This window comes from Drosophila ficusphila, unplaced genomic scaffold (assembly GCF_018152265.1).
Source record: "Drosophila ficusphila isolate 14025-0441.05 unplaced genomic scaffold, ASM1815226v1 contig_412, whole genome shotgun sequence".
NCBI lineage: Eukaryota > Metazoa > Arthropoda > Insecta > Diptera > Drosophilidae > Drosophila > Drosophila ficusphila.
The window spans coordinates 173,333-201,032 of NW_025064326.1; the positions used below are offsets into that span (position 1 = coordinate 173,333).

A 27,700-nucleotide genomic window follows, 5' to 3' on the forward strand; every position below is an offset into this window, starting at 1 on the left:
TTATTTGTGAAACTACTTATTTACTGTGATTAACCGATATCGTCAGTAAGAAAACTAGGCGACAAGCTTTACCAAGCTTGCCTCTTACAAAAGAGACAACAAAAAGGCATACAAACGCTGACGATTGAAAGTTTGTTGCGGCCATCTTGTTTTCGCCATTTTTTCGCTCGACTTGCCTTCCCGTAATTCTTCAAGTTTAAATTAAATTTAACTCGCGCTAAGTGCAATAAAAAATGTAAAAATAAATAAATCGGGCTCTTTTACCATACAAAAATGGTCCCCAAGTGTGGACATTGTTTTCATATTTTTTTTGTTTCTGTGTGTGTGATCAAAGTAAGACAGTACCTCTGAAGCTGCATTAAGTTCTTTAAAATATGAGTAGACAAATATATGAATCTGGACAAATGCTATCTGTAAGTACTCTCCGATTATGTGTCTTTTAATATTTATTCAAATAAATTTACGTCCTTTAAAATATTATATTAGGAAGTTCTTATATTTAAGTTTCTGAAGCAGGGACCCTTTGTTGCACCTACAAAGCTCATAACGAAACAACCTATAACTTCGCCAATTTTAACGCGATTACAAAGTGGCATACCTTTTAACATTTATGGTGAGATTCTTAAAGAAACTGCATTCAAGGTTTTCGGTTTACGGATGGTCCATTTTTTGGCCCCCGCTCATGTCCGATTTTATTTAAGTTTACCATGATCTGCAGTAAGGTGGCTCTAGGCGGTACTTTCACAACCTATAACTTCGCCAATTTTAACGCGATTACCAAGTGGCATACCTCTTAACAATTGTGGTGGGATTCTTAAAGAAACTGCATTCAAGGTTTTCGGTTTACGGATGGTCTATGCTCTCGCTCATGTCCGATTTTATTTAAGTTTACCATGATCTGCAGTAAGGTGGCCCTAGGCGGTACTTTCACAACCTATAACTTAGCCAATTTTAACGCGATTTCAAAGTGGCATACCTTTAAACATTTGTGGTGGGATTTTTGTTCATGTCCAAAACGGCACTTCTAGAAAAATTATTTTGTAATTGCCTTGTTCAGGTTGGCCATATTCTCTTTCCGGTGTTTATTGACCAGCGCATAACTTGAAATACTATAATCACTGTAAAGACAAACGAGCTATGCAAGCAACCCAAAATGTTTGTTTATGATTAATATGTATTAAATAACATTTTTCTAAAAATTAGAAATACAAACTTACACACATGTACAATTATATCTAAATGAATGCGAAGTATTTTTGAAACTAATTTACTATGACTACGGCTAAGGTAGTTTGGGGGTGTTGGCGAAATTGTTAATAAATTAGAACAACGTTAATTTTTCTTAAGTGGCAATGAAAATGATTACATACTGTTGTCCAAACTATCTTAATATAGCACTCAGAAAACATTTACACAAGTACAGAAATCAATTTAAAAAATTGTCCTTCATATATGAGTATATTAATATACGGTAATATCAGTCAATATAGTTGCTTTTAAACCCATAACGGAAGTGCACTTAGGATGTTTGGCCTTGATACAAGGCATTCGGATAAGATAAGACACATAAGCATTGTAATCCTATAAATACACGATCCTACTACCCGTGCATGATTGTTTAACTTATCGTTTATCCTCATTACGGTTTCGTTGTACATTGCAAATCAAAATGGCATTACTTAACAGTTACTAAGGAAGGATGCAACTTTTCACAAAATGTACACATGCGTTTTCCTGGAATTTCTGATCTCTTCCACGCAGTTTTAAGTGCAATGTTAGAGCTTAGACGTATTCTTCTGGAGCCGCCGGTCCGTTCGATGGCATCCGTAACGTGGACACGGCTTGGGCTTGCTGCTGTTGTTGCTGTTGCGACGGTCCGTTTGTGTCGGGAAGTTCGGCGATATCCTTGAACACACCCATTAGGTTTTCGTAGCTTGGCCCCCAGTTGAGAAGATACTCCCATCCGAGCGTGGTGGCAGACGGGGATGCTGCGCCATTGGCTTTGCGGTAGATGCCGCTTAGGTGGTTGGCTATGTCATCGTCGCTGGCCACCAGCGTGCTCAGCGATCCGCGGAACGATGACTCAAAGCCGTCGTAGGCGTGCGGCGGAACGGGCGGTGTTTTGACCACGCTCGGAGGGTTCCTGCTGGGCTCCCCGCTAAGGGCTCTGGCCACTGGACTGCGCCCGTCCAGAAGGCTCTTGCTGGTCGAGTACTTCCCGTCTCCACTCAGACTATTGTTGTCGTACTCGATCTCAGAGCACGTGAAGCTGTCGTTTCCACTTTCGTCGGTGGAGGTGGAGCTGTGGGCGTCCACATCCGTGTTGTGCATTCCGCTGCCCAAGGACATGTGGAGCGCACTACTGGATACTCGGGGTGCCTCACTGCTGGATGAGACGGCATCCAGGGTGGATATCAAGCTGCAGGTCCGCGGGCGCGTGTTCAGCCTTTCAATCTCCTCGGCAGTCAGACCCATTGAAGCTTGCTGCGGCGTAGGCTGTGGGACTCCTGGCTTTTGCCTACTGGCACTGGAGCTTTGGCCAGATAGTTGCGACATTACCGGGCTGTTCAAGCTACGTTCACTGTTGCTGTGAGCGTCCTTACCCACGCCGCCAGAACTGGAAGTTGTGGCCAGCAGGGCACTTTGCAAAGGCTTTCCAGAGATGTCGTGTAGGGTAAGGATGCGCGGCTGCTGGGAGCTCAGCTCGGAACTGGGCGAGAGCCTCGCCAGCGGAGTGCTTTGGTGAGTGCGGGAGGCACTGGTGGGCGGAGGTGGCGGCTGGCCACCTTGGTTTCGGGTCACGAACGGAGCGGCATGTCGGTGCTGTTGCTGCTGAGAGGCGGAGCTCTGATGCTTGTGGTGTGTATATGCAGAAACGGGCGGTGCTGTGGCCTTATACTTTCGCAGACCACCGGCCTCCCGATAGCCCTTGTAATGGTACACAATATCAATGTCCGAGGGCGCGATAGAGCTTGCGTTTTCCAGATCGTAGTGCTCCGGATACTCTGAACCCAAATCCACAGAGCTGGCGTGCTCGAGCGGCAGAGGGTGGAGAGGCGGAATTGCCAGGTGGTGCTCCTCTCGTATGAGCGGGCTTTTGCCCACGACCTCGCGCTCTATGATATCCGGACGCTGCGGACGTTGCTGCGGTTGAGATAGTTCCGCGGTGGGCTCCTTAAACTTCTTGGTCAGCAGTTCGGGGCCCACCAAGTGGTGGGGTCCAACAGGCGGTCGCATGTGGTCTCCGCCGCCAATTGGAGGAGATGGTACATCGCTAGGATGCATGTTGCGGGCCAAAACATGGTCCGCTTGGCTCTGCGGCACTGATGGACTGCCACCTAGCACTCCGCCAGGATGTTTGATTTTGAACCCAGGCACGCCGCAGCTTAGGCTGCCGATCTTCTCCTGCTTTCCCCGAAATCGGTAGATTACATAGGAACCAAGTATGGCCACAACCAAAATGACAAAGAAAACTATGACCAAAGTGATGCCAATGCTGAGCCGATCAGCCACTTGAGCCGCGTCTTGACCAATGTCTCCACTGCAACCGAACTCAATTTTCCCGTGGTAGCGAACCTCGGGGAAGATGCTGCCGGATCCATTCAGCGGTTGCAGCTCGTTGTTCAGTGTGAAGTTCGCTAGGCAACCAACAAAGGCATCTTCCTGGACTCCTCCGCCCACGCTTAATGTGGTTAAATAGGGGTCCAAAAAATCATGCACTCCGGCAATATCGAGCTCATCTCCCACCTGGCGGCCATCGAGGAGCAACCGCAGACTTCGACTTTCGCTGTACAAGCTTACATTGTGCCATTTTCCATCGTTGAGCAAACCAGGTTCCTGCACAGTCATATTAATGACCAGGTGCTGCTTGGAGTAGTACACCAAGCGGCCTTCGTGCAACGACAGCGAGGTAAACATTTGATTAGTGGCGGCATAAAGAATCTGACCCTGCTCCTTGTAAGTGCGGAAAAGCACGCTTAGTACTTTGGGCACCTCATGGTCCTGGGAGACGGTGGTAGTGTTTCCAGCTTCGGCTTGACGAAGGTCCCGCGGCTCATCGTTGGACCACGCGCTCTTTCTGCTGTAAAGATTGTCCAGAAGCTGCATGCGGCGATATATCTCGGAGATCCTGAACTCCACAAAGGCGCCTCCACTGAGGGTAATGGGATCTAGGGAGTCCGTGCAGTCAGGCGACTGAAGGTATCCGCCGCACTGACAAAGAGAACTTGACCACCGGTCAATGCACTGCCCCGCAAAACCTCCACAGCGCTCGGCAGCCAGTGCTGGTTGACAGGCCTGATGATTGCATCCCGGCGAAACGCCCCTCTGCTGGAGTGGGGAGCTCAGGTTTAAGGCACGTCCCCCGATATGCACACTGTGCAGACAGCCCACAAGGTCGTCGCTGTGTATTTGGCCAGGTCGCTCCAGGACTGGATCGGCTAAGGACAAGCCCCCAATTAGCAATGGCTGCTTGTTGAAGTTGAGTGTTCTGTGGAAGATTACCAAAAGATTTGTTCATTCGTTTTAGTAAATATTTTGCGAAAGATAACTTGTTTTTGGCCAAACCAAAAACAAAACAAGAAGAGAAGCTAGCTTCGGCAAGCCGAACTTATATTCCCTTGCAGTCGTCAAATATGTCGAACAAAATACATAAAGGATTAACAACATCGAAGGTATGACGATTTTTCTATTAATTTTCCAAATTTTCGACTATTGTTTATATGGCAGCTGTTTGTTATAGTTGTCCGATTTTGATGAAATTTAATTTGAAATTCAAGAGTCATTAGAAATCATCTCCAAAAATCATGACTGCCTGTGAAAAACAACGATGTTATCATTTTATTTCCGTTATTTCTATATAGATTTTTTGAGCTTTCCTATGGAAGCTATATGATATAGTAGTTTGATTTTTATTAAATTTTTTTCTCTATTCAAGGGTATTTGAAAAACTCGATGTTCCAAAAATCATGCTCATAGGATTAAAAACAACGACGTTATAATTCTTTTTCAATATTTATATGTACATTTTTGATCTTTCCTATGGCAGGTATATGATAGAGTTATCCACACTATCTGAAAGAAATCAAGTCAATTTGATAAAAAACTACGGCGTTATAATTTTTTTCCATTTTTTTTGACCTCTTGTATGGGAGCTATCCGACATAATCGGATGATCTGGCCCGTTCCGACTTATATACTGCGTGCAATAACTACACAACTTTTGGTAAAGTTTCAGCAAGATAGCTTTAAAACTGAGAGACTAGCTTGCGTGGAAACAGACAGGAGGACAGACGGACAGAGGTACATACGTATTTCGATTCAGATGGTGATGCTGACTAAGAATATATATACTTTATGGGATCTGAGGTGTCTCCATCACTGCGATGCAAACTTCTGACTGAAATTATACCCTTTTGCTCTGCAAGGGTACATATAAAAAAGTGTCCCGTTAATTATTACAATAATTGGTGCACACAATGATTGGTGCATAAAAATGACAAAAAAGTTGGTACTTTTTAAACGTTATAATATTATTTAGACATGGCATAAAAAATGCAAAGCTTAATATGACTTGGTAAGAAAGAAATATATTTACCCCACGGGTCCCACTTCGTCAGCATAGCAGCTGGTGTCTCCAGGCGTGCACTCTGTACACGAGTCCCCGGAATCTGTACACTTGGCCACGCTCAGAGACATTACTCGTCCATTTCGAGTGGCCGTAACCTTGTGCCATCCTCCGTCAGCCAGATTCCGCCCGGCGACCACTGTGCTAATGGCAGTACGTGCTCCACCTGAGGAAAAATATGCTTTACCGTGCACCAGCTCGATGGCCAGGAAATCCGACCTCCCGCCACTTTGCATGCCGTAATTGTACAGCAACAAGGAGTTCGGTTTCGTGGTGGCAAAGACAATTGAGATGTCGTTGGTCGTAACATCCAAGGCGGGAAAAGCCATGAATGAGAGCGGCTGGAATCCGTAGCTGAAGCGTTCACAATGCCGTCCATACCTCCCCGGCGTGCAGTTGCACTTGTATCCCGGCTTTAGGCTGACACAGAGGCCACCATGGACACACGGATTGGGTCGGCATGAGTCGGACACACTCTCGCACTGACTGCCACGGAATCCAGGACGGCACAGGCAGAAGTAGGACGATCCGTCGGGGCTGCGTTGACAACTTCCTCCGTTGCGACATGGCTTGCTATAGCAGACATCACTGCGCTCTTTCTCACACTGCTTGCCGTCCCGGTTGACCGGACAAACGCACTGGAAATCGCTGCCGAGACGACGGCACTGGACTTGCATTTGGCAGGGATTTGGTAGGCATGGGTCCTGTCTTCGACTGCATTGCTCTCCCGAGAAACCGCTGGTGCAATGGCAACTGTAATCATGGACGACGCGGGGCCCGCTTAACATCAGGGAGGGACTGTCGACGATAACGAATGAGTGGGCGTCCATCAGCCGAATGCTGGCACTGCAAACGCCGCCATTTTCGCACACGCCCGGTTCGGTGCAAGGTTCGTAGCCTACGATCACCTCTTTTTGCAGGAGTTCGGAAAAAGCGCCCCGCTTCTCCCGCAGGTGTTCAATTAAATGCCTGGGCTGCTGGTAAATCCTCTTGGCCGATCGTACTGCCATCAGGGCCTGCAGACTTGTGGAATTTCCGCCACCGCTTTCGAGGAGGCTGTACAAAAAGACCTCGTCCTCGTTACCAAGACGTGACTTAACCATCTCTAGCATTTGGCGGTAATGATGAACCAAAAAATGGTTAGCAGTTATGTTGCGCACCATAATAGATATTGAGTTTGCAAGGGTCTCGTTGTCAAAGCTCTGAAATGCTACACTCACTTTAGAGCTTACATCCCCATGCTTGCCATCGTTCCCTGTGTAACTAAAAACAGAAGCTACCGGCGTGGTAAGCGATGTGGTAACTAAATCACAAGCCCGCGGAATGCTAAGTTGCAACTGGCTCTGGGTGGCGCTTTGAAGACGGCAGCGATAATCGCCTACAATGTCAATGTCGTTCGGACGCACATCAGCGAGTTTCACATTAGAGGGAAGATCGCCGTTAAACAGGCTGACAGCGACATGCAAACTTCTTGTTGTTGAGGGATTATCATTCTGATCGAGTACTGAGATGGTGAGCATATGCTGCGATCGCTGCTTGGGCTTACCACTGTCCTCCACCTCGATTACGGCCTCCAGAATGGCTGTGATCTCTCGATCGAAAGTGGTTGTCGACTTAACCAGACCCGTGTGTTTATCCACACTAAGCCAAGTCTTGTGCTTTCCAGCCACTAAGTTATAGGTGAATGGCCCTCCATTTCGCGGTAGATCTGGATCACTGGCCATTAGGGTCATAATCGAAGTACCAGCCGGTTCGTTTTCGGAAATGTATCCGACGAGACCTTCAGGTGTAAAGGTGGGGCCGTTATCATTCACATCTTCTAGTTCTATGTGAACTGTAGCACTTCCCGTCTGGGGGGGCAGCCCAGTGTCTATAGCTCCAATCACCAAGTTGTAAGTGGCTATCTCCTCGCGATCCAGAAGGCTTGCCGTACTAATTTCACCCGTCTGCACATCAACCTTGAAGCTCTGCTTGAGATTGCCGTTGATTATTGAATAACTGAACTGATTATTTTGTGGCCGTACATCTTTGTCAATTGCTTTAACTGTAGTGACTTTTGTACCGATTGGTGCCGCCTCGGAAACAGTAGAGGTATAGTAGTGTTTTATGAACTCGGGCGGATCGTTGCCGTCTTGAATCGAGATGATGACCTGCGCCTCGTCGGTGTCATTGCCTCGAATGCTGCCGAAGTTCTTGGCCATCACTGTTAATACCACTCGGTTCTGCGTCTCGCGGTCCAAATGCCGGGCTACATAAATCAAGCCAGTATTCGTGTCAATTCGGAATCCTTTGTCGTTGCTGGAGCCCACCAGTAGAAAGTAAACGCGTCCATCCTCGCCCCTGTCTTTGTCCGTGGCCTGAACAGCGCCGACTCTGCTGCCTACAGCAGATGTTTCCGATACATCGAAATGAAAAACTGGCTGCAGGAACTGTGGGAAAAATTCGTTGACGCCGAGTACGTGCACATAGAGGGTTGCGTAGCTCTCCATGCTCGAGTCCGGATTCTTTGCCTTCAGCTGAAGTGTGTAGGTGCGGCGTTCCTCGTAGTCGAAGGAAACAGCAGAGGATATGGAGCCATTGTATTGGTTAATACTGAAGAAATGCCTGTCCGCTTCACTGGGCAGAAATGCATAATGGATAATAGCATTTTTCGGCGAATCCTTGTCCGTTGCGTGGGCCTTGAATACAAAGGTGCCCACAGGTTTGTTTTCTGCTATATAAGCATGATATTCCTTCTGATCAAATACAGGCGGGTTGTCGTTGACATCTGTTAGGATTATAGTAAGCATCGCTACGGCGGAAAGTGGCTGGTAGCCCAAATCCTGCACCGTAATGTTCAAATGGTACTCCTGTATAAAATCATAGTCCAACTGCTGCTGAATCACAATGCCTCCTGTTAGTTCGTCCACGCTGAAGTCATGACGCTCGTTGCCGCCAGAAATAGCATATCGAAGCATGCCATTTGGCCCCATATCATCGTCTGTTGCACCGACTGTTAAGATGGTAGATCCAATGGGCTCGTTCTCTGGGACAATCACCTGATAACTGTTAACCGAGAACCTTGGGGTGTCTAGGTTCTCCCCGGTCACCACAATAACAACTTCAGTCTCATCTGTCTGGGGCGGAACTCCTCGGTCGGTGGCCCGTATAGTGAGTTCATATCGGGAGTTAGGAGGCACTTGAAGGGGCTTCACCAAAGTGATCCAGCCATCATGTCTGTTGACCGCGAAGGTTGAGCTGAGATTGGAGGTGACCAGGGAGTAGTCTATCTCATTGGCGCCCATATCTTGTTTGTCGTTCGCGTGCACTCGAACAACGCGCTGGCCACGCACCGCGTCCTCTGGCAACGGCGCAAGATACTTCATCTGCTCAAACTTAGGGGGACTATTGTGGGCGTCGACAATGTTGATATTTACCAGACACTCGGAATACAGCGGCGGTTTACCATTATCGGTTGCCAAGACGGTGAAGGCGTACATATTCTCCGGGGAGCGAGTATACTGGGAGTGCTTGAAGCGTACCACCTTAATTGTATTTTGGAAATTTATATCAAATAAAATAATAAAATATATACAAATACAAACCTTTTTGCTAAAGACCTCTCCCGTAGCCGGGTCAATACTAAACATGGGCGAAGGTTGCTGCAGCGAGTAGGAGATCACAGAGTTGGGTCCTTGCTTATCCCGATCAGTGGCTATTATTTGACCCACAAGAGCAATCGACTGCTGCAGCTCGGGAAAGCTAAAACTGTAGAAGCTGTGCTCGAACTCTGGCGCGTTGTCGTTCTGGTCTTGGATCGTTATAGTGATCGGTGTTTCGGCACGCCAAGCTCCATCCGAAGCCACTACTTTGAGGACGTACTCATCCTGCTGCTCGCGGTCGAGATGCCCGGCCACAGTAATGTTCCCGCTTTGGGGCTCAATGCGAAACTTCTGGCCAGGATTCTCGCTGAACGAGTAGGTGGCATTTGCGTTGGCACCAAGGTCCAAATCTGAAGAAGTTACACGGATCACAAAGCTCCCTATCTCGGCGTTTTCGGTTACGTTTAGTGAAAATAGGCGAGTAAACTTTGGAGGATTGTCGTTTTTATCCAGCAGGTGCAGCAGAACACTGGCCGTTCCCGTCAGACGGGGTGCGCCCTGGTCGACAGCTTCCACCACAAAAGCGTAGTCGCCAATCTCCTCTCGATCAAGTCGCATCGTGGTATAAATCTCGCCCGATTCCATTATCTCAAAGGTGCCATCAAAATCATTCTGTAAGCGGTAGGTAACCCTTCCATTCTCGCCGGAGTCGCGATCGCTGGCTTTAACAACGGCTATCAACTGAGGCGGCGACTCCTCCTCCAAAACTTCGGCATTGTAAAAAGGTCGCTCCATGATGGGCGCATTATCGTTGGCGTCCGTTACGTTGACAGTTATTAAAGTTACGCTACGTAGGCTTGGGGAATCTCCGTCGGCTGCCTCTACCCATATCTCGTACAGGTTGGTCAACTCATAGTCCAAGCCATCCTGTCCCACGCTGATAACCCCACTGTTGGCGTCTACTCTAACCGCATCTCTCAAGTTTCCGCCGGCTATGGCATAGCGAACTTTGCCCGCCGATCCCTTTTTCGGAGATGTGGCACTAACTTTGGTTACCATTTTGCCCGGCCTTACATCCTCCGACATGGTAAAGTGGCTATTGGCCATGTAGGAGTAGGTGGGAAAAAGCTCTCGTGGTCGCAACACGACCGTCAGCTCAGTAGTGGAACTTTGGGGACTCTCACCGTGGTCAATGGCAGATATTATAATTGTGTAGGTCGAATCAGCGGCAAGCTTGCCATTACTTTTAAGCTCCACCTTTGTGCTTACCACTCCCGTCTTGGGGTTAATGTCGAAGTAACGCTGATCTCTTCCACTGATTCTGTACTCCACTTCGGCGTTTTTGCCTTCATCCAAATCCAGAGCCCTGGCTCCAAAGACAAACTCGCCCATACTGAGCCTATCCGGAACTGCAACACTGTAGCTGGCGGAATCAAATTTCGGTACGTTATCGTTGACATCGGACACACTGATCGTTAGATTTACAGATGAGGCGCGGGGTTCGGTAACGGATCTATCCTGAGCCATGAGCGTCAGATAGTAAACTGCTGACTCCTCACGATCCAGAGTTACGGCTGTCGAGATCTCCCCCGTCTCTGAGTCGATATGGAAGCGTGCCATGTGCTCGCCAAGAAGGTTGAAGCGGAGCTTGGCATTTAGTCCCTCGTCTTTATCTGTGGCCCTCGGCTGCAGGACATGAGTGCCCGGCGGCAGGTTTTCGCGAACAGTGGCGAGGTAGGACTGAAGTTCAAACACCGGATCGTTGTCGTTGATGTCCTGTACCTCCACTCGCACGATTCCAGTGCCCGTGAGTGGAGGAGACCCCGTGTCCATAGCCACCAGTGTCAGGGTGTACTCGCTCTGCAGCTCGCGGTCCAAAGGCTTCAGCAGCGCAATGTCGCCCGAAGAGGCGTTGATACGAAAGACGTCGCTGTCGCCTTCCTTCAGGAAGTAGCGTACCTGCGAGTTGAGCGGCGGTGTGTCCGCGTCGTAGGCGTTCACCGTAAGCACATATCCGCCATTGGGGGGCACCGTGTTCTCCATGACGCGCGCCAAGTAAGGGGAGTCCAAAAATGTGGGCCGGTTGTCGTTTATATCTAAGATGTTGATAGTCAGCTCCGCAGTGTCGCCAGCAGGATTCTCAGAGGCGCAGTCCTCGGCGCGAACTGTAAGTGAGTAGCGCGATAGCCGCTCGTAGTTTAAATTCTTAGCGACCCGTACTACGCCCGTGTCCTCGCTTATGCTAAAGTCGTGGTTTTGATCTCCCATCAATATGGAGTAGCGTATGCGCCCATTGGCGCCCTCGTCCACATCAGTTGCGGATACTTGGAGGACCATGGCCCCAATGCTGGCGTTTTCTGCCACGGAGGCGGAATACTGCTTGGGATCAAAAACGGGACTGTTGTCGTTTTCGTCAAGAATGCGGACTAGCAATTGCGACTCCGTGGACTGAGGGGGGCTCTCCGCGATCGGTGGCTGTGATATTGAGAAGATAGCTGGAACGCAACTCGCGATCGAGAGCATCAACTACGTGAAGCTGTCCGTCGGTGGGGTTGAGTGAGAAGGGCAGGGGCTCCGATTGACCCGCGCCCTCTTTGTTGCCATCCTTCATGAGATAATCGATGTAACCGTTTCGGCCCTCGTCGTTGTCGACGGCTTTGACAGCGATAACGATTGTGTTGATGGCCACGTTCTCCATGATCGCGGTTTCGTTTGCGGAAACGAAAATGGGCACTTCGTCATTGACATCTTTGATGAGTATCGTTACCTAGATGTGCGGTAAAGCAGATAGTGGGGATTAGTACTTTGCTAATTGTATTCCTTGCCATTTTAAAATAACAACTAAATGTGTAAGGTTTTAAAGGCCAAAAAAAGGGCCAAGTTTGAATTTTTTTGCGGCGAAATGAGTAAGTTTATTTTATTGAGCTTAATTACTTTTTATTTTTTAACTTTTGACGAGTATTAGAAAATTATTAAAAAATATTTATAAATAAGACTGTGTCGGTTAATCTACCGAAGCGCCTAAAGAAAAATTTGTTTTGCGGTGAACATCATAGGGCGTTAACGGATCATCTTAAAAATAAAAAGTGATGTGCGTTGTAAAGATTTTGAGTTCTAATGTTCACCGACTTTCAAAATAACGTTTTCGGGAAAATCGATTCAAAGTATTTTTATACGTGAAAATACGTCCGAATTCGGTCGTTTAAAACGCTGTAACTCCGTTAGTTTGACTCTAATTGACTCGAAATTTTTACGAAATTTTTACAATAAAAATGGAAAAAAAAATTTTAATAATACAAACATATGGCGCTAAAAATCCCAACTCCTTTAAGCAAATTACCTTCACAGTCGACGACAGCCGTTGCTGCTTTTGATGGGCCAGAAACTGTTGCTGCTGAGTTTGCTGATATCGTCTGGGCGAGCGGTACTTGAGCTTAAGCTGCGTCTCCTCCAGCTCGGTGAAAGATGCGAACTCATCAGCACAGTCGCGAGCGGTGACTGTTAGTGTGTAGGCCGATCGGTGCTCCCTATCCAGCTGACGGCGGGTGCGAATTGTGCCGTTGCTGTCGACCCCGAACTCGGAGTCTGCGTCTCCCGCGGTGATGCTGTACTCAATAAGCCCATTGTTGCCTGCAAGAAGCCAAGGCATTAGGCATTGGGGATCTGCAGAAGGTTGCAGCAAATGATTTGCTCGGCTTACCCGAGTCAATGTCCTTGGCTGATACAGTGACCACCTCCTTCCCGATAGGTACGTTCTCAAAGACCTCGCTGGAATAGCTCATTGGGTCGAAAATTGGAGCATTGTCGTTCAGGTCTAGCACGTTGCAGTACACTATAATAGTTGTGGACAAACTGGGAAGACCGTTGTCCTGGGCCTGCACTATTAGGATGTAGTGCTGAACCTATTAGCAAGGGTCAAACGAAAAAATTGAGTAGAGTTAGTATAGTTCAAGGGTCAAATGTTGGGCTCCTACCTCTTCGTAGTCTAGTCGAGAAGTCAGGGTCAGCACCCCGGTTTGCGGATTCAGACTGAAAACGTCGTTGGCCCAATCCGACACCACTCCGTAGGAAAGCTGGGCATTCTGGCCCAGATCAGCGTCTTTGGCCACAATCTGGCCTACTTGATAACCTCGCTGCGCGTTTTCCGGTATGTCAAAGGAATACACGGTGTCCTCGAACATGGGCGGGTTGTCGTTGGTATCGCTTACCTGCGCAGGGGCAAAATAATATTATTTAATTATTTGTATTAATTTTAGAATTAAAATCGCTAGTAGTGTTCATTTGAGTAGCTCTCCTACCTGGATGGTTGCGCATGCCTCTGAATACTGCACTCCGTCGGATACGCGGATACGGAGCTCGTATTTGTCTTTCGTCTCCCGATCCAGAGTGTCGTTTAGGAGAAGCTTGCCAGTTGTGGCCTCCACGAGGAACTTTTCATCGTGTCCGTCAATCAGCAGGAACGTCATCGAACCAAGAGTATCCGGATCGTGGGCTCGCAGTGTGGAAATGGTGTGCCCGATCTCCAAGTCCTCACTGACGTTGTATACAAACGGGGTGTCTAAAAACTGCGGGGGGCTATCGTTCTTGTCCAGAACTGTTACTCTGACCTGCAGGGGGATAAAGCGTATTCGTTGCGTCAATATCACTGACCCACTTGGGAGAAGAATTACAAACTGACATCAGCGATGGCAACGAGCAGAAACTAGTTCCATTTATGGTACTAAATGCCCACAATATGCCATGTACAAGCATCAACTTATGTGCCCAAATTTCTGTCGCAATGTCAATCGCATTTCTCATCTTTCTTAACCTGGTCACGGCTTGACCCGCTTATACGCGGAAATGGCTTTCATATACCAGAAAGCCAGTTGTCAGCTTGAACTTTCTGCGCACCATTCCGCTTGTTTATGATCGAGCGAATTATAGTGTAGACCGCGTTTTTTTAGTTCAGCAGGAGAAAACACAGTAAATGCAATATTTAAAACCAAAAAACCATTTCAAAACCCTTTAGTCAAAACAGCAAGAAATAAAACAGAAATAAAAGAATATGCAGAATTCTTTACATAGTTGAATAGAACGACTGAGTTAATACGGTGCTGGGAGAGGTGGTACTAAATTTATAAAAACAATGTATGCGAATTAGAATTATGAGTCTACTCGAACTTAAAAAACACGAATGTGACGCGCTGCTATTGGGGATCTTCTTTCACTCACGAGTGCATTGGTTGGAAGTCCATATAAGTAAAACACCGATCGCCCGCCCGAGGCCGTGTGAAATGTGTACGGCTAATTTAGCTAATTTAAGGAGGTGGAAAGCGGGTGCAGCTGCAGAAAGTGTAACCATTTGTCAATCCGCTTAATGGCCACGATTGAGCCCAGCAGAACACGACTTGCAGCGGAACGGGATAAGAACTTGTGTTGGTATGTCCATAAATTTGCGAAAAACTCTAATCCAGATTTGGATCAGCGGACATTGACTTGCTGGCTTGCTTTCTTATAAATGGAATTATTATTATTAGCATGTTATGATGGATACAAATCTCAACTTATTTTAGTTTACAAATGTTAAAGCCTAAAGCCATTGTGTTACTAGGGATTAAAAAGAACTCACATTCTTTGGTTAAAAATTAAATATAACAAATCAATAAACTAATGCCACTGATATCGAATCGGAGAGTTGATGAAGTTGCTTTTTAGGACCCCAGTCGAAAATATTTAAAATAAATGAACAAATTTAAAAACATGACAATCCTTTCAAATCAGTGCGGGAAGGAATTGATTGAAACGCTCTTCACACGCGAGGACCAGCGGTCGAAACATCCACTAAACCATAGTTGCTTGTGCTAACCCAAGGTTGTGTGAGTGCATCTGTGTGTATCTTTCTCCCCAAAACTGGAACTCAACTTACACACATTTGCATGCGTGCATTGTTGGCATACCTACGCATACGACGTGTTGGCCATGAACACGCGGTGGCACGACTGAGGAAGGGGCACAGGAGAAGTTTTTGGAGAGGGACTCCGATGCTTGCCTGCAGGGGAGAGGGATCTGGACCCAATGAGCCGACTGCCGGGAGCCGACTGGAGTGGAATGGATTTCGGAGCTGCGTTTTTTTGCCTTTGTTCTCTGTCGCTCGGTTTTTGCTTCGAAACCAGTATGAAGAGTCTTCTGAGGTCTGAGAATACCCTTCGACCGAAGAGGGGCGGTATCTGAGCGATCGCAAGACTTCGACTCGGCTGAGTAGGGTACTGGGCATAATTAAAGGCATCTGCCAATGAAGCAACTTATTATAATTCTATCCCTGCGGCCCATTTATGCAGCGCTGAGATGTAAAATATTTTCTCGATACACAGGTCGGTCTGGTTTCCTCCTGCGACCCGGCCCCATCAAATTCATTCAACAGATAGAAGGGTTCAGGGACGTGTTCGGCGGGTCTGCATTGCTCTGTTAATTTGCATCTGAAGGCACAACCGCGTGCATGTGCAGAAAAGGATAACTTAGGGCCGAGGCCAGAGTTCTGGAACTCTGTAGCATGTAATCAACATTTCATATCAGCACAAGACATTAAAAGCGCATTAGTGCGGTCTCGACTTGCACTGATAAGCCCTTGAGACTGCCCCAGAAATGGCCGACACGGCACCATACACCAGGGAAAAGCAACCATATTCACAATATCTTTCGAACACCATTCCCAACTCAGACTTTGGCTACAAAGTAAAGGAAAAGTTGGCCTCAAAGTAAGTTTAAAGACCTCTTTATGTTAGTAATCGGAATCTGATTAAACTTTTCGTCGGTTTCAAAAACCTTGTTATCACAAAAGTTGCATAGTTAAAAAACATGCAATTTTAAAATTTTAACAAAACTACATTTAAGTACAATGATTTGATTGATTTTTGTGTCTGCGAAAATAGGAAAACTTACCGTGGTGCGGGACGTTCGTGGTGGTCCGCTTAAAGCGATAGCGTACACCTCCACCTCGTATGCGTCGGGTCCATCTTCTCGGTCAAGCTCAGCGGCTGTGGAAAGGATTCCCAGTTTGGCATCGATGTCGAATAGCCGATCCACCTGCTTGTGAGATCCAAACGCCGTAACATTGGTCACAAAATATTCAATCTCGGCGGATTCTAGATGGGCGTTCACTGTAAGAATGCTCGTGCCGATCGGCTCGTTCTCGTACACTGAGCCGGCAAGCATATTCGGTTGCTCAAACTGCGGCTCAGAAGCTTCACCTTGGCCGGTTCCCGGCGTAATGATTGTGATGTACACCTCACTGCTGCGCCGCTCACTTTGGACTGCTTCGTCTGTGGCCTTCAAGGTCAGCTGATAGCGCACCTCTGGCTTGAACTGGGGACCGGGATTAAAGGTAATGATCCCAGTGTTCCGTTGAAGGCGGAACACTTCCTGTGGCCCGCTAACAATCTCGTAGCTAACGAGACCGTTGCTCGATGAATCCGCGTCCTTCGCCACCACCTGCATAACAATTGTGCTCCCCTTGGATGTCGGGACCTTGGGCCGCGGCAGGATTGCCGCGTTCATGGACACAAACACGGGGGCATTATCGTTGATGTCCTCGACGATGACTGTAACAAGCTTCTCGGTGGAGAGCTGCCGCTCAGACGGTTGAGCCCGATCCGTGGCGACGACAGTTAGTCGAAAGGTGTCGATAGTCTCGCGGTCTATCTCCCTCAGTGTGTGGATCACTCCCGTCTCCGTGTTTATGCCAAAGTGTCGTCCTGCCGGAAGTTGCGGCTCCTGCTTGCTAATAGCGTAGCTTACCTTGCCATTAAGTCCCGAATCCGGATCATCAGCCGTAATGGTCACAATAGGCGTCTTTAGTGGTATTCCCTCCTTGATCTGACGAACAATCGCAGTGCTGGGGAAAATCGGTGGGTTGTCGTTGTCGTCCACTACGAGAACGTTGTATATTACAGTAGTAGAGAGCGAGGGAGTGCCGCAGTCGGAGGCCGTAATATTAAGGGTGTAGCTGGTGACGTCCTCGTAGTCTAAAGGCTTGTGCAGATAGAGGCTACCGGTAAGACTGTCAATGTGGAAAGTATCGCGGCGATTTCCCGCCGATATGCTGAACACCACCTGACTGTTGACTCCCTGGTCGGCATCACTAGCTCGAAAGCGCATTAGCTCCGTATCCGTTCGACTAGTTTCAAGTACGGACACTTCGCTACTGGACTGTGTGAACTCCGGAGCGTTATCGTTCTCGTCCAGAACTAAAACCGTTATGCTGGTATTGGAGCTTAGCGGGTGCTTGAGAGCAGCGTCCCGGGCGACAACGACTAGGATGTGGATTTCCTTGGATTCCCGGTCCAATCTGCGGGATAACGATAACTGCCCTGTGGCGCTATCCAGGGTAAAGAGTCCGGCCTCGTTTCCCTTGGCTAATGTGTAATAAACATCTCCATTCAGACCCTCGTCCGCGTCTTGGGTGAACACGTGTGTAATATGAGTTCCCTCTAGGGCTCCCTCAGAGATAGTGACATGGTAAGGGGCTCGTAAAAATTCCGGTGCATTGTCGTTAACATCTGTGACGATCACCTTTACCTTGACTTTGTCCTGCAAACGAGGACTGCCATTATCCGACACGGTGGCCTCCAGCAGCATGTAGTTGCCTGCCAGGGATCCCTGGCTGGCAGCGTTTCGTTCTTCTTCGTTGCCCGCTTCCGTGCTTCGGCTCAATTTAACCAAAGCCTCGCGGTCAAAGGGACGCAGAGTCTTAATAAAACCATTTCTAGCGTCTATAGTAAAGTCCTGGGTCCGACTGGAAAGAGTAAAACTGAGCTCTGCGTTCCGCCCGATATCACGATCCACAGCTGTCAACTTTCCCACAAAGGTATCCGCGGGTGCGTTCTCTGGTATGCTAAATGTAAATGTGCTGTTGGTGAACTGTGGCGCATTGTCGTTTTCGTCAATCACGTGGATCACCACTGGCACAACGGATGATCTGGACGGTTGGCCCGCGTCTCGGCAAGAAACTGTCAGGGCGTAGTAATCTCGCTCCTCGCGGTCCAGTGAAGCTCTTACAAAGAGAAACCCATCGGGAAAAACACCAAACATGCGTTCGGAGTTGCCGTCGATTATCTCGTACGAGATTCGGCCATTGTCTCCCAGATCAATATCAGTAGCGCCCAGAGCAAAAAAACGAGTGTTTACTTTCGTGGTCTCTAGCAGCGAGGTCTCGTAGGAAGTGTGATCGAACACTGGCGTGTGGTCGTTGACATCCGCTATTCTGACTGAAAGACTCAACTTACTGGAGAGCGGTGGACTGCCCCCATCTGTAGCCATCAGCTCCACGTGGATCACCGATCCGGGCTCCGCTCTTATGGGTCGTTGCAGGTAGAGGACTCCCGTAACTTGGCCAATGCGGAACTGCTGCTCGGGGTTATTTGTAAGGCTGTAGCTTATTCTACTGTTTACACCCGCATCCCGATCTCGCACTCTCGACAAATAGATCTCCTGGCCCACCGCCGCATTCTCCGGCAGCCAGATCGTGGGATCTGAATCACGATCCAGGGCAAAAATAGGTGCATTATCATTCAGATCGATTATGGCAACATGCACACTGCACAGACCATACGAAACAATGGAACTGGAACTGGAACTGGAGCTGGCCAAAATCGTCAAGCGATAGTGTGCCTGCTCCTCTCGATCCAAAGTGCGGGCCGTGGTGATGCGACCACTCCTATGGTCGATGGCAAAGCTCTGAGCCGGGTCGCCGTGGATGATGTCATACTCGACGGGCAGCATGAGCTTTCCTTCTTGGGCCCTTGCTTGCACGATCCCTACCTCTCGACCCGGCAGCTGCTTCTGTTGCTCGTGATCCTCGACCATCTGAAACTCATAACCGCTCTGTCCCTCCTGGCCGCATTCGAGAGTCTCCGCCTTGGACTTGAGCACAATCTCCACGACGGCATCCCTTTGGCTCCTTCGCTGCCCGGCATCACGTGCTGAGATTTGAAGCCTGTAGTGGGACTTTAAGTGCATGGACGGGGGAATATCGCCGCGCAGGCTGACGGCTCCGGATCTCGCGTCCAGCTGGAACAGGCCCTCGCCACCTGCCTCAAGTCTGTACTCAATTAAGGAATTATCGCCCTCGTCTTGATCTGTGGCCGTGACATGGAGCAGGGTCCTTTCTCCGCCTGCCTTCGGCTTCTCCTTAGATTGGATATCGCCATCGCTGAGCGTGTAGATATAGTGAATGGGATAAAATTCGGGATCGTTATCGTTCACGTCAGCCACGCTCAGCCAAACGGTTGCAGTGGCCGATTGGGGTGTGGGTGCTCCCTGATCGCGGGCGATGACAGGAATTTCGTAGCTTGCCGTTTTCTCACGATCGAGCGACCGACGGGTCGTTAATTGGCCCGTTATCGCGTCGAGGGCAAACTGTCGCGGGTACAGGCGCTCCACACTGGGCGCCAGGGCAAAGGTCAATGAACCATTGGTGCCCTGATCGTGGTCAGTGGCTGTCAGCAAGGCCACAACCGTTTGAAGCGGAGCATCTTCACCAAGAGTTATGTTCTGTTGGCTCTGACTGAACTGAGGTGCCTCGTCGTTTTCGTCCAAAATGGTCACCTTCAGCTGCGTATAGGCGAACTTCGGATTCGGGCCTCCGTCCCTCGCTGAGATGCTCAGTTCCACGCTGTCACGCACCTCCCTGTCCAGCGGTCCGGCTGTCACGACAAGGCCCGTAAAAGGGTCCATGGAGAACCACTTGAGTTCGTTGCCCGAGAGAATGTCGTAGTGCACCAGCGCATTAACGCCGGTGTCTTCATCCGTGGCCGTGATCGAGGCCACAAAACTGCCCTTGGGGGCCAGCTCACTCAGAACCGCTGAGTACTCCGACTTTTCGAACACCGGCTCATGATCGTTAACATCGTTCACATCTATAATCAAGTGGGCCGTTGTAGTTCTTGCTGGAGTTCCTTGGTCCATTGCCACCACAGTCAAGTTGTATTTTCCGAGCTCCTCCCGATCTAAGACTCCGTTCACCCTTACTATGTGCAGGTCGGCTGCCTCTTCCAGGCGATAATGCCCTAGCTCATTGCCAGAAACAATTCGCACCGTTGTCCTGCCATTCAGACCGGAATCGGAATCCTTTACGGCTATGGCTGCTACTACAGTACCGTTTACGGCATTCTCATCCACAGTGGCCACCTTGCCGCCTTCTGGAAAGTAGCGAAAACTTATAATGGGGTCGTGGTCGTTGGTGTCCAGCAGGTTGACGGTGACATAGGTGCGTCCGTCCTGCCTGGGAGATCCATGATCCCGGGCAAAAACTGTGAAGACGCAACTTTTCTGGTTAGAGCTCTTGACATTCGTCTGTTGGGGACAGTTTATTCGCTCTGTTGTGGAAATGACGCCCGTCTCAGGATTGACTGTGAACTGGTGCTCCGTTTCAGCCAGGTAGTAGGTAATCTTGCTGTTATCCCCCAAATCGTTGTCCGAAGCCATGACAGTCACCACCGGAGTTCCCGGGAGCGCTGTTTCGTTTAGTGACACATTGTAATCGCTATGATCGAATATTGGAGGATTGTCGTTCACATCCAAAATTGTGACATTCACCTGCAGGAAGCCGAAACGTGGCGGAGTTCCTCCGTCCCTTGCAGAGATGTTCAGCTGGTAGCTGCCGCGCGACTCGCGGTCGAGATTACCAGTGGTCTCCAAGTGCAAATACGAAGTGTCTCCACTAGGATTCGCCGTAGTGGCCAATCGAAATTTGTTGTCTACATTACCGGCCACAATCTCGTACTGATCAGTTACACCGTTTTCGCCGGCATCGGCATCAGTGGCGGCATCGAGGAGCAGTCTTGTTCCACTTGTGGCACTTTCAGAAAAGGATATGGCAATACTTTTCTCGGGGAACTCCGGTGAATTGTCGTTTATGTCTAAAACCTTGATGCGCACCTCAATAGGGTAGGTGGGCTGCGAGGAGAGCACCACCAAATCGTAGTGGTCGCGCATTCCCTCGCGATCGAGCACCACATTCGTTTTCACCTCCCCCGTTACCGGATCGAGCGTGAATTCTCGTGGAGGCTCGTTAAAGCGGTAGGAGAACTTTGGCTTTGTGGGAATGAAGCCAACCGAGGTTCCCCGCGGCTGACCCTCAAGCACCTCGAAGTCGGCGCTGGTATCCACGGCGCGGGACTGCATCTCGCCCGCTGTCGAGGAGCTCCTCCGCCTCGGAAAGGCGGCGTACTGTTCGTATGTGGTGGCATAACTGCGGCCACGCGGTGCCATTAGTTCCAGCTTGGTGTCACCTGTTTGGCACAAAGATTCCTGGCCCAGGAGCAGGAGAATCAGGAGCAGGAGCCGCTCCATTTTCGGAGCGGGTAGGAAGCTCGGTCTACTGTTCACTCTTGTTTTATTACTTCCTCTTCGCACTTGTTTAATTTGCGGTATTGTCATTTGTCGTTTTTTCTTGGGGCTTGCACTCTGAATGAATGCTGGAATTCATCATTTAACATCACTCGACTGATTCACCGACCGATGACTGAAACGAAAGAAAAACACAATAAAGTTAAACGATATAAATTAAAATAGTTTATAGTGCTTATTAGCAGCTGCACTTGTTGAAATTATGCTTTAAATAAACAAGTCCCGCGTGTTAAGCATCTCTACAATTTCATACTTCGCCGAGCATAAAAAAGTAATCTACTGCGATATGAGGCGCTAAACCATGAAGCTGACTATCGTTATGGTTTTGGTGTTTCTGGCAACAAAAATGTGGCAAACCATAAATATCTGAATTTAATAGTTGGAAATGATAAACAAACATTGATAGAAACGGTCAGTTAAGGATAACACTAATTACACAGAAGTATTACTTCAATATGTACTAACTTGGGTACTAATAAGTTTAAAAATATAAAATAAATCGTTTGATTAACATTTGTTTGTACACTTCTCACTGGTGGCCAACAGAGGAGCTTATATACCTCTATGTATCGTTAGGCTTTTTAATATAACTATTTACATTTATCGACCCCAGGATATTGAAACAAATCCCTTCTAACAACCTGGCTTCGTTCGGACTGAGAAATTCGGGAAAACGGAAAAGAATAAAGTTCTGAACCAGCTTGAGCTATATTGAAAATCAGAGACCTCGTCCGGTGGGACTGCTGTTTTCGACTATAAGGAAAATCTAATCAAGATTTCGGCGGCGTCTATTAATCACACGAAATTCCGACCCGCTGGAACAGAAACGGTGAAGGAGACAACGACCGAATGAAGGGAAAATTTCCATTAACAGCATGCGTGTCAGCTTTGGACCAAATTAATGCTTTGTGGGCAATCTCTTGTTAACCTGAGACTCTCAGACATCAATACAAAGACGACTAGCCCCCTTACCACCGCTTCCTCATAAGTCGAAAAGCTTAAAAACCTTCATACAACAGAGCAGCGCATTAAACCAGCAAACGGATTCGTATTCGTATTAACACTCAAACGCCATAAACGCCACAGCCTCCCGAATCGATCATGGTAGGCAGTGAAATACCCTGACTATCGACGAAATAGGAGGTTTATTTTAGTGAATACATTTTTCAGTTTCTCATTGTTGGTTTTCCAAAAATGTTATGCTTAAAAATAATTTTTGCTTATTGCAAATATGTACCTATAATATCTGTGTACTATCACTAGATGAACAAAATAGGCAGAACCCATGGCACCGAACCCGCAGAATCTGTCAAAATGCGGGCTTGGGGACGGGTCCGAGGGCTTGGTTGGAATCGAATAAGATTTCGTTGTCCTCAGATACGAAACTAAAAATGGGTAGTAAATTTCGTTCTTTTTTGTCTGACGCTTTAGACGCCGACCCGTTCATTAATCTTAAAAATCTACCTGCTCTAATGGTATTGTTAGCTCTTAATGTTGTTGTTGCTGGAGTGTTCCTGGCAATCTTCTCATTCCGTTTTGGTTTCTTTCAAAAGTTTTTTTTACGTTTTAATGTTTTGTTTTCTTTATTGAACCCCAAAAAGACACAGCTATATAAAGGTGTATGTCCGTGTCCGAGACTGTCGGTTTTCTGGTTATATGGAATACCGATTGCATTAGCAATCCAATTTCTAAACATAACTAGTATGAACCAAACTGCCTTTGATAACCCTCGAAAAGTATATAGGTGAAAAAATAATTTCAGCGAATCTTTTAAATATAAAGCCATAAGGAAATATTGAAACACATCAGTTAAAATGGTTGAGATTCGAGATTAATAAGACCCCCTTAAACCCATTTGAAGTTCTTTATTTACTGCTTAAGTATGGAAAAATGAAAATTATAAGTCGAACAAAAAAAAAAAACCAAAAATAGACATTTGTTTGATTAATGTGTGCATGTTGTTTATCCATCTCCTTTACACTTTCTCGTACTGGCTTACGGCGCATTTGGTTTCCACGCCATAAAAATCTATTCTGCTGTTGTGCTGTTGTGCGAGCTATTTTTAAGAGCTCATAAATAGCATAGCCTGTGCCTGACCCGGCTAGTTTATGCGACAATTTGCAATGCAAATTTACCCCGAAAAACTCACAGCAAAAGGCAGGGTCCGGCCAAATATCATGGCTAAAAAAACACGCAGAATCGAAAGAATCGGTCAAATTTTGTGATGTTGCCCCAAGCGGCAGCAAAAAAGTGGGAGCATGTCCGATTGTAATTCTTGTTATTGTTAATTTTTGTTTTATTTGAGCTTTTCACTTTACATCTCACAGCCAAGTTAAAAACGTGTTTTCATATTTCCATATTCATTTACATTTATGTACCTCTTGAGAGATACCAGCTATAAGGTTTGCAGAGAGACAACCAGAGTCACAAGTCTGCCCAGGGATATTTTCCTTCTTCTTTCTCCCGTTCTTCGATATTTCCGACATTAACAAATAAACCTTTAAAAACGACAGTTTTCAGTCATTACGTGGCACCGAAACGTTTCAACTTAACATAACTTGAGATCTCAGCGCTGCTTTTGGTTAAGCCCCAGCATCCGACCACAACATCAAAAGCCAACCTTTACCCACACAACTGCCTTTATATCCGTGTACTTATAAAAGTTTTACAAATAATCTTGTGCGCCCTTTGCATTGTGTTTGTTTTTTTGTTATAGAAATATATTTTTAGTGCAGTTGTTATATAAAATGCTTAGAAAGCTGTAATTATTTCAGAATTATTTTGTCAGTAGGCAGACTTTTTTCATACGCTTAAAGTAATCAAAAGCTTTCTTGTTAATTGTTTATACCAGATTCGGATTTGGTTTTTAAATGCATTGGCTAAAACTGCTTTATGAGGGCGCGTGGGTAGGGTAAAAGTGATTTGCGATCTGCTCGATAATTGATTTTATGCAAATGCACTGGCTAAAATTGGCAAGACATGGAAAAGGAAAACCTCATCGAGTTTCAAATGGCTTTGTGTCCTGTCCCCACCAAAGTCTATAGCTCCACTATGAATGTTTATGAGTACCTACCATTTTTCTTCACATTTTTACAAGCATTTTGGTGTTGGTGGACTCGCACACACGGACACGGCACACACACAGTTACGCGCACGGGGGCACACACAAACACACACGTACGGACATCAAACGCAGCATATTTTTTTTCTTTGAGCAAAACGTGTTTTGCCTCATTTTTCGCTCTTGTATATAGCTTGTAGCTGGTTGCTGTTGTTGCCGCTGCTTGCAGCAACGTTGTTGGAATTTTTCACTTATAAAAATTTGCAACGGCGACACATACACATAAACACACTGGTAAACTTGTTGGGCGATTTGGGGCCAGCTGCTCGGGACTCGAATCAGCTTGTGGGTGGTATATCGCGCACCACAGGGTAACAAAGGATGCTCTTTTCGAAGGAGGAAACTTTACAGGGATACCCTGGAAGAACACGGACGCACCTTCACTTTCTTGTCAACCGTTCAAGGCACGCGCGCTTTCAGCCCACGGATTTGAATTTCAGAAGTCGGCCTAAACCACTCGCTTAGTGGTCGCAACGGAACTGAGTGGCTTCAGTTTGGGTCCAACAGAGATTCGCCTGAGAGCCAGGCTAAAGAAAAGCCGTCAGACGGGTTTTGAGCCAAGCAAGAGAGAAACCCCCGAGTTGGGAGAACGGCTCTCTAACTCCTCGGCTCTTCTCTCCCAGCTCTACCTGTTGTATCTGCAACACATTTTTCACTTGTTGCAGTTTCGTTTTTCATTTTCTTGTTCGGAACGACGCTCTCTTGGTCTCGGTCTTCATCTCGGTCTTGGTCCAGTCCAGTTCAACGAGATTGGATAGCCACCGGCGACCCATACACAGCAACAATAAAAATTACTAGACCGCTGAGGGTACGGCGGTACTTCTCTGAGTTAGGCACACTGAAAGATACATTTTGTTCTTTCGTTGCTATTTGACTGTTAGTACTAAGATCCAACTAGCAGGCTAAAAATCGTTTTTAAATTGCCTTACATAATAATCGCAAAAATAATCGCTTCTATTTTTACATTCATCAATCTGACAAAAGCAAATATCCATATCATTGGTTTTCGTGCAGAAGTTGTTTTCGTTATTGCGCTCAGTCGTGCTCACTCGGTCCCACTGCAGTCCAAGGAGCAGAGGGAGGAGCCCTCCTCACTTCAAAGACACGGACTTGGAATAAGAAATTCTTTCGAACTTCTCTTTGGCTTGGCCTCCCAACCTCCGAGAGTCGCTCTCTGTGGGCTCTTTTATTTGGTTATTTCCCTGGATCGCTCCGATCGGACCGTCTTGGGCAGCGCCGTAGAATTTTGTTTAGCATAGAAACTGGTTTCAAATTAAAATTATCGCTGGTCATTTTTCTTATGGTTAGTTGTCGTTTACTTTGCCGCTGTTGTTGCTGCTGGTGGTGCCTCATTTTTTGGCTTTCTGGAATTTCGGTGTTTGGTGATTGGGACCTGCGTTTTACTTCCCTTCGCTGTTCCAGCAAGCTGTCGCTGGTTTTGTTGTTTTTTGTGATGGTGATGTTGCTGGTGTGAATCGAGCTCTCGTCTCCATCTCTGCTTCAAATCTTCCCTTTCCATGCGTGCATTGGGCGCCCTAAACGTGTAAGCGTACAGTAAAAATAATTAGGTTCTCCAAACCAATCCTCACTTGGATTTCCTCCTTTAAGTAACAATTTAAAGATTTGGATAAACTAATCTATCAGGCAATCGCTGGTCAAAATGAAGTTTATTTTTTTCGAGGATTGCTTTTTAATCTTTTCTCAGTGTATTCAAGAAAAGAATCAACAAAGAATGAGATTTTGTCTGGTCTGAAAGCTGGCTAGCCATATTTATTCTTATTAGGCTGGAAATTCGAATCTGAGACTGGAGAAATTCCAGGAATACCTCAAAGCACTCTAAAAAGCACTAAGCAACGGACCGCCGATTTTGCATTGATTGTTATCTGTGTGAAAATTCAGGGATTCTACAATGCTTAGGGAATAGGGTCGGGTGCAAACATACCACATGTACCTTTCTGGGAGATTGGGACTCAGAGAGCCACAGAATCGGCGAATCAAAAAGGCAACCTAAACCGAGTCCGCGACTTGCTGGCTGGCTCGTAAAACTGTCACTTAGTGCAGTAAAAAGAGCATAACAAGAGTTTTGTCCGATTTTATTTCTTTATGAATGTCGTCTTGGTCGTGGTCGGTGCCTAAATGCCAGGCCAAATGCCTTCTCGGCAAGAGAAACTTCAGCAGCAGCAGCCTGGTCTAGTCGCATTCTTATCTTTTGAGAAATATTACAAGAACACGCAAAAGTCCAGCTCCAGCTCCAAGTACTGGCATAGCTGGAGTCACCAAGGCAAAGCAATAAAAATAGTTGAGCCTAAGACGCAACATGTTGTTGTTGCATTTATTGTGGCTCTTTCGATTTCAGAACTCAATTCGCGAGTTCTCTTACTTCTACCACATCAGGTACCGCTGGTTCGGTTCCATTTCCGACTTAATCGCACAACCTGAGGAGGTGTGGGCGATGCTTTGGAAGTGAACCCATACGAATTCCAAGTCGGTATCAAGTCCAGAGGCTGCTCCGTAGCGTTTTTGTAGGTGTGATTCTGTAGTTCCTCTTACGAAGGCATAGTTTTGACCCACAATTAGCCACCCTTAATTTGTTTTTCTATTTTGTTTCTTTGTGTAGGCTAATTGGCTAATTAAACAAAAACATTATTCCGCTTTAATATTTTGATTATAACATATTAATTGCAATCAGATTTAAGTAAAAAACTGTTATTGAATTCAAATGAATGCGCGCTTAATCCCCAGTGCTGTAAATTGACGATGTATAGTGTTGTAAAATCTTTTTATTTTGTTTGTTATTAACCGGCTTCTTCAAATCAGAATAGCTTAAAATAAAATTTAAAAATTTAACAATTCCCTTTACCCAGGCAACTTTAATCTCAACCACCCAGTTACATCCCATTATCTATATCTGAAGAGCTGCTTATCTCTTAGATACTTATGACCCCGCGCAATATTTGAAAGATTAGATAACACGACGCACATGGC

General features: G+C 46.9%; 1 protein-coding gene across 1 annotated transcript; it reads right to left on the reverse strand.

Moving 5' to 3' along the window:
• Window positions 1-441: 441 nt before the first annotated feature.
• LOC108091491 (cadherin-related tumor suppressor) lies at window positions 442-25,181 on the reverse strand. Its single transcript, XM_017190714.2, is given in 10 exon segments — window positions 442-4,489; window positions 5,597-9,150; window positions 9,211-11,664; window positions 11,666-11,974; window positions 12,548-12,837; window positions 12,908-13,109; window positions 13,182-13,415; window positions 13,506-13,814; window positions 16,129-21,709; window positions 24,668-25,181. Coding segments are annotated over 9 exon segments (15,555 nt in total). The 5' UTR covers window positions 21,625-21,709; window positions 24,668-25,181; the 3' UTR covers window positions 442-1,782.
• Between the last annotated feature and the right edge of the window lie 2,519 nt (window positions 25,182-27,700).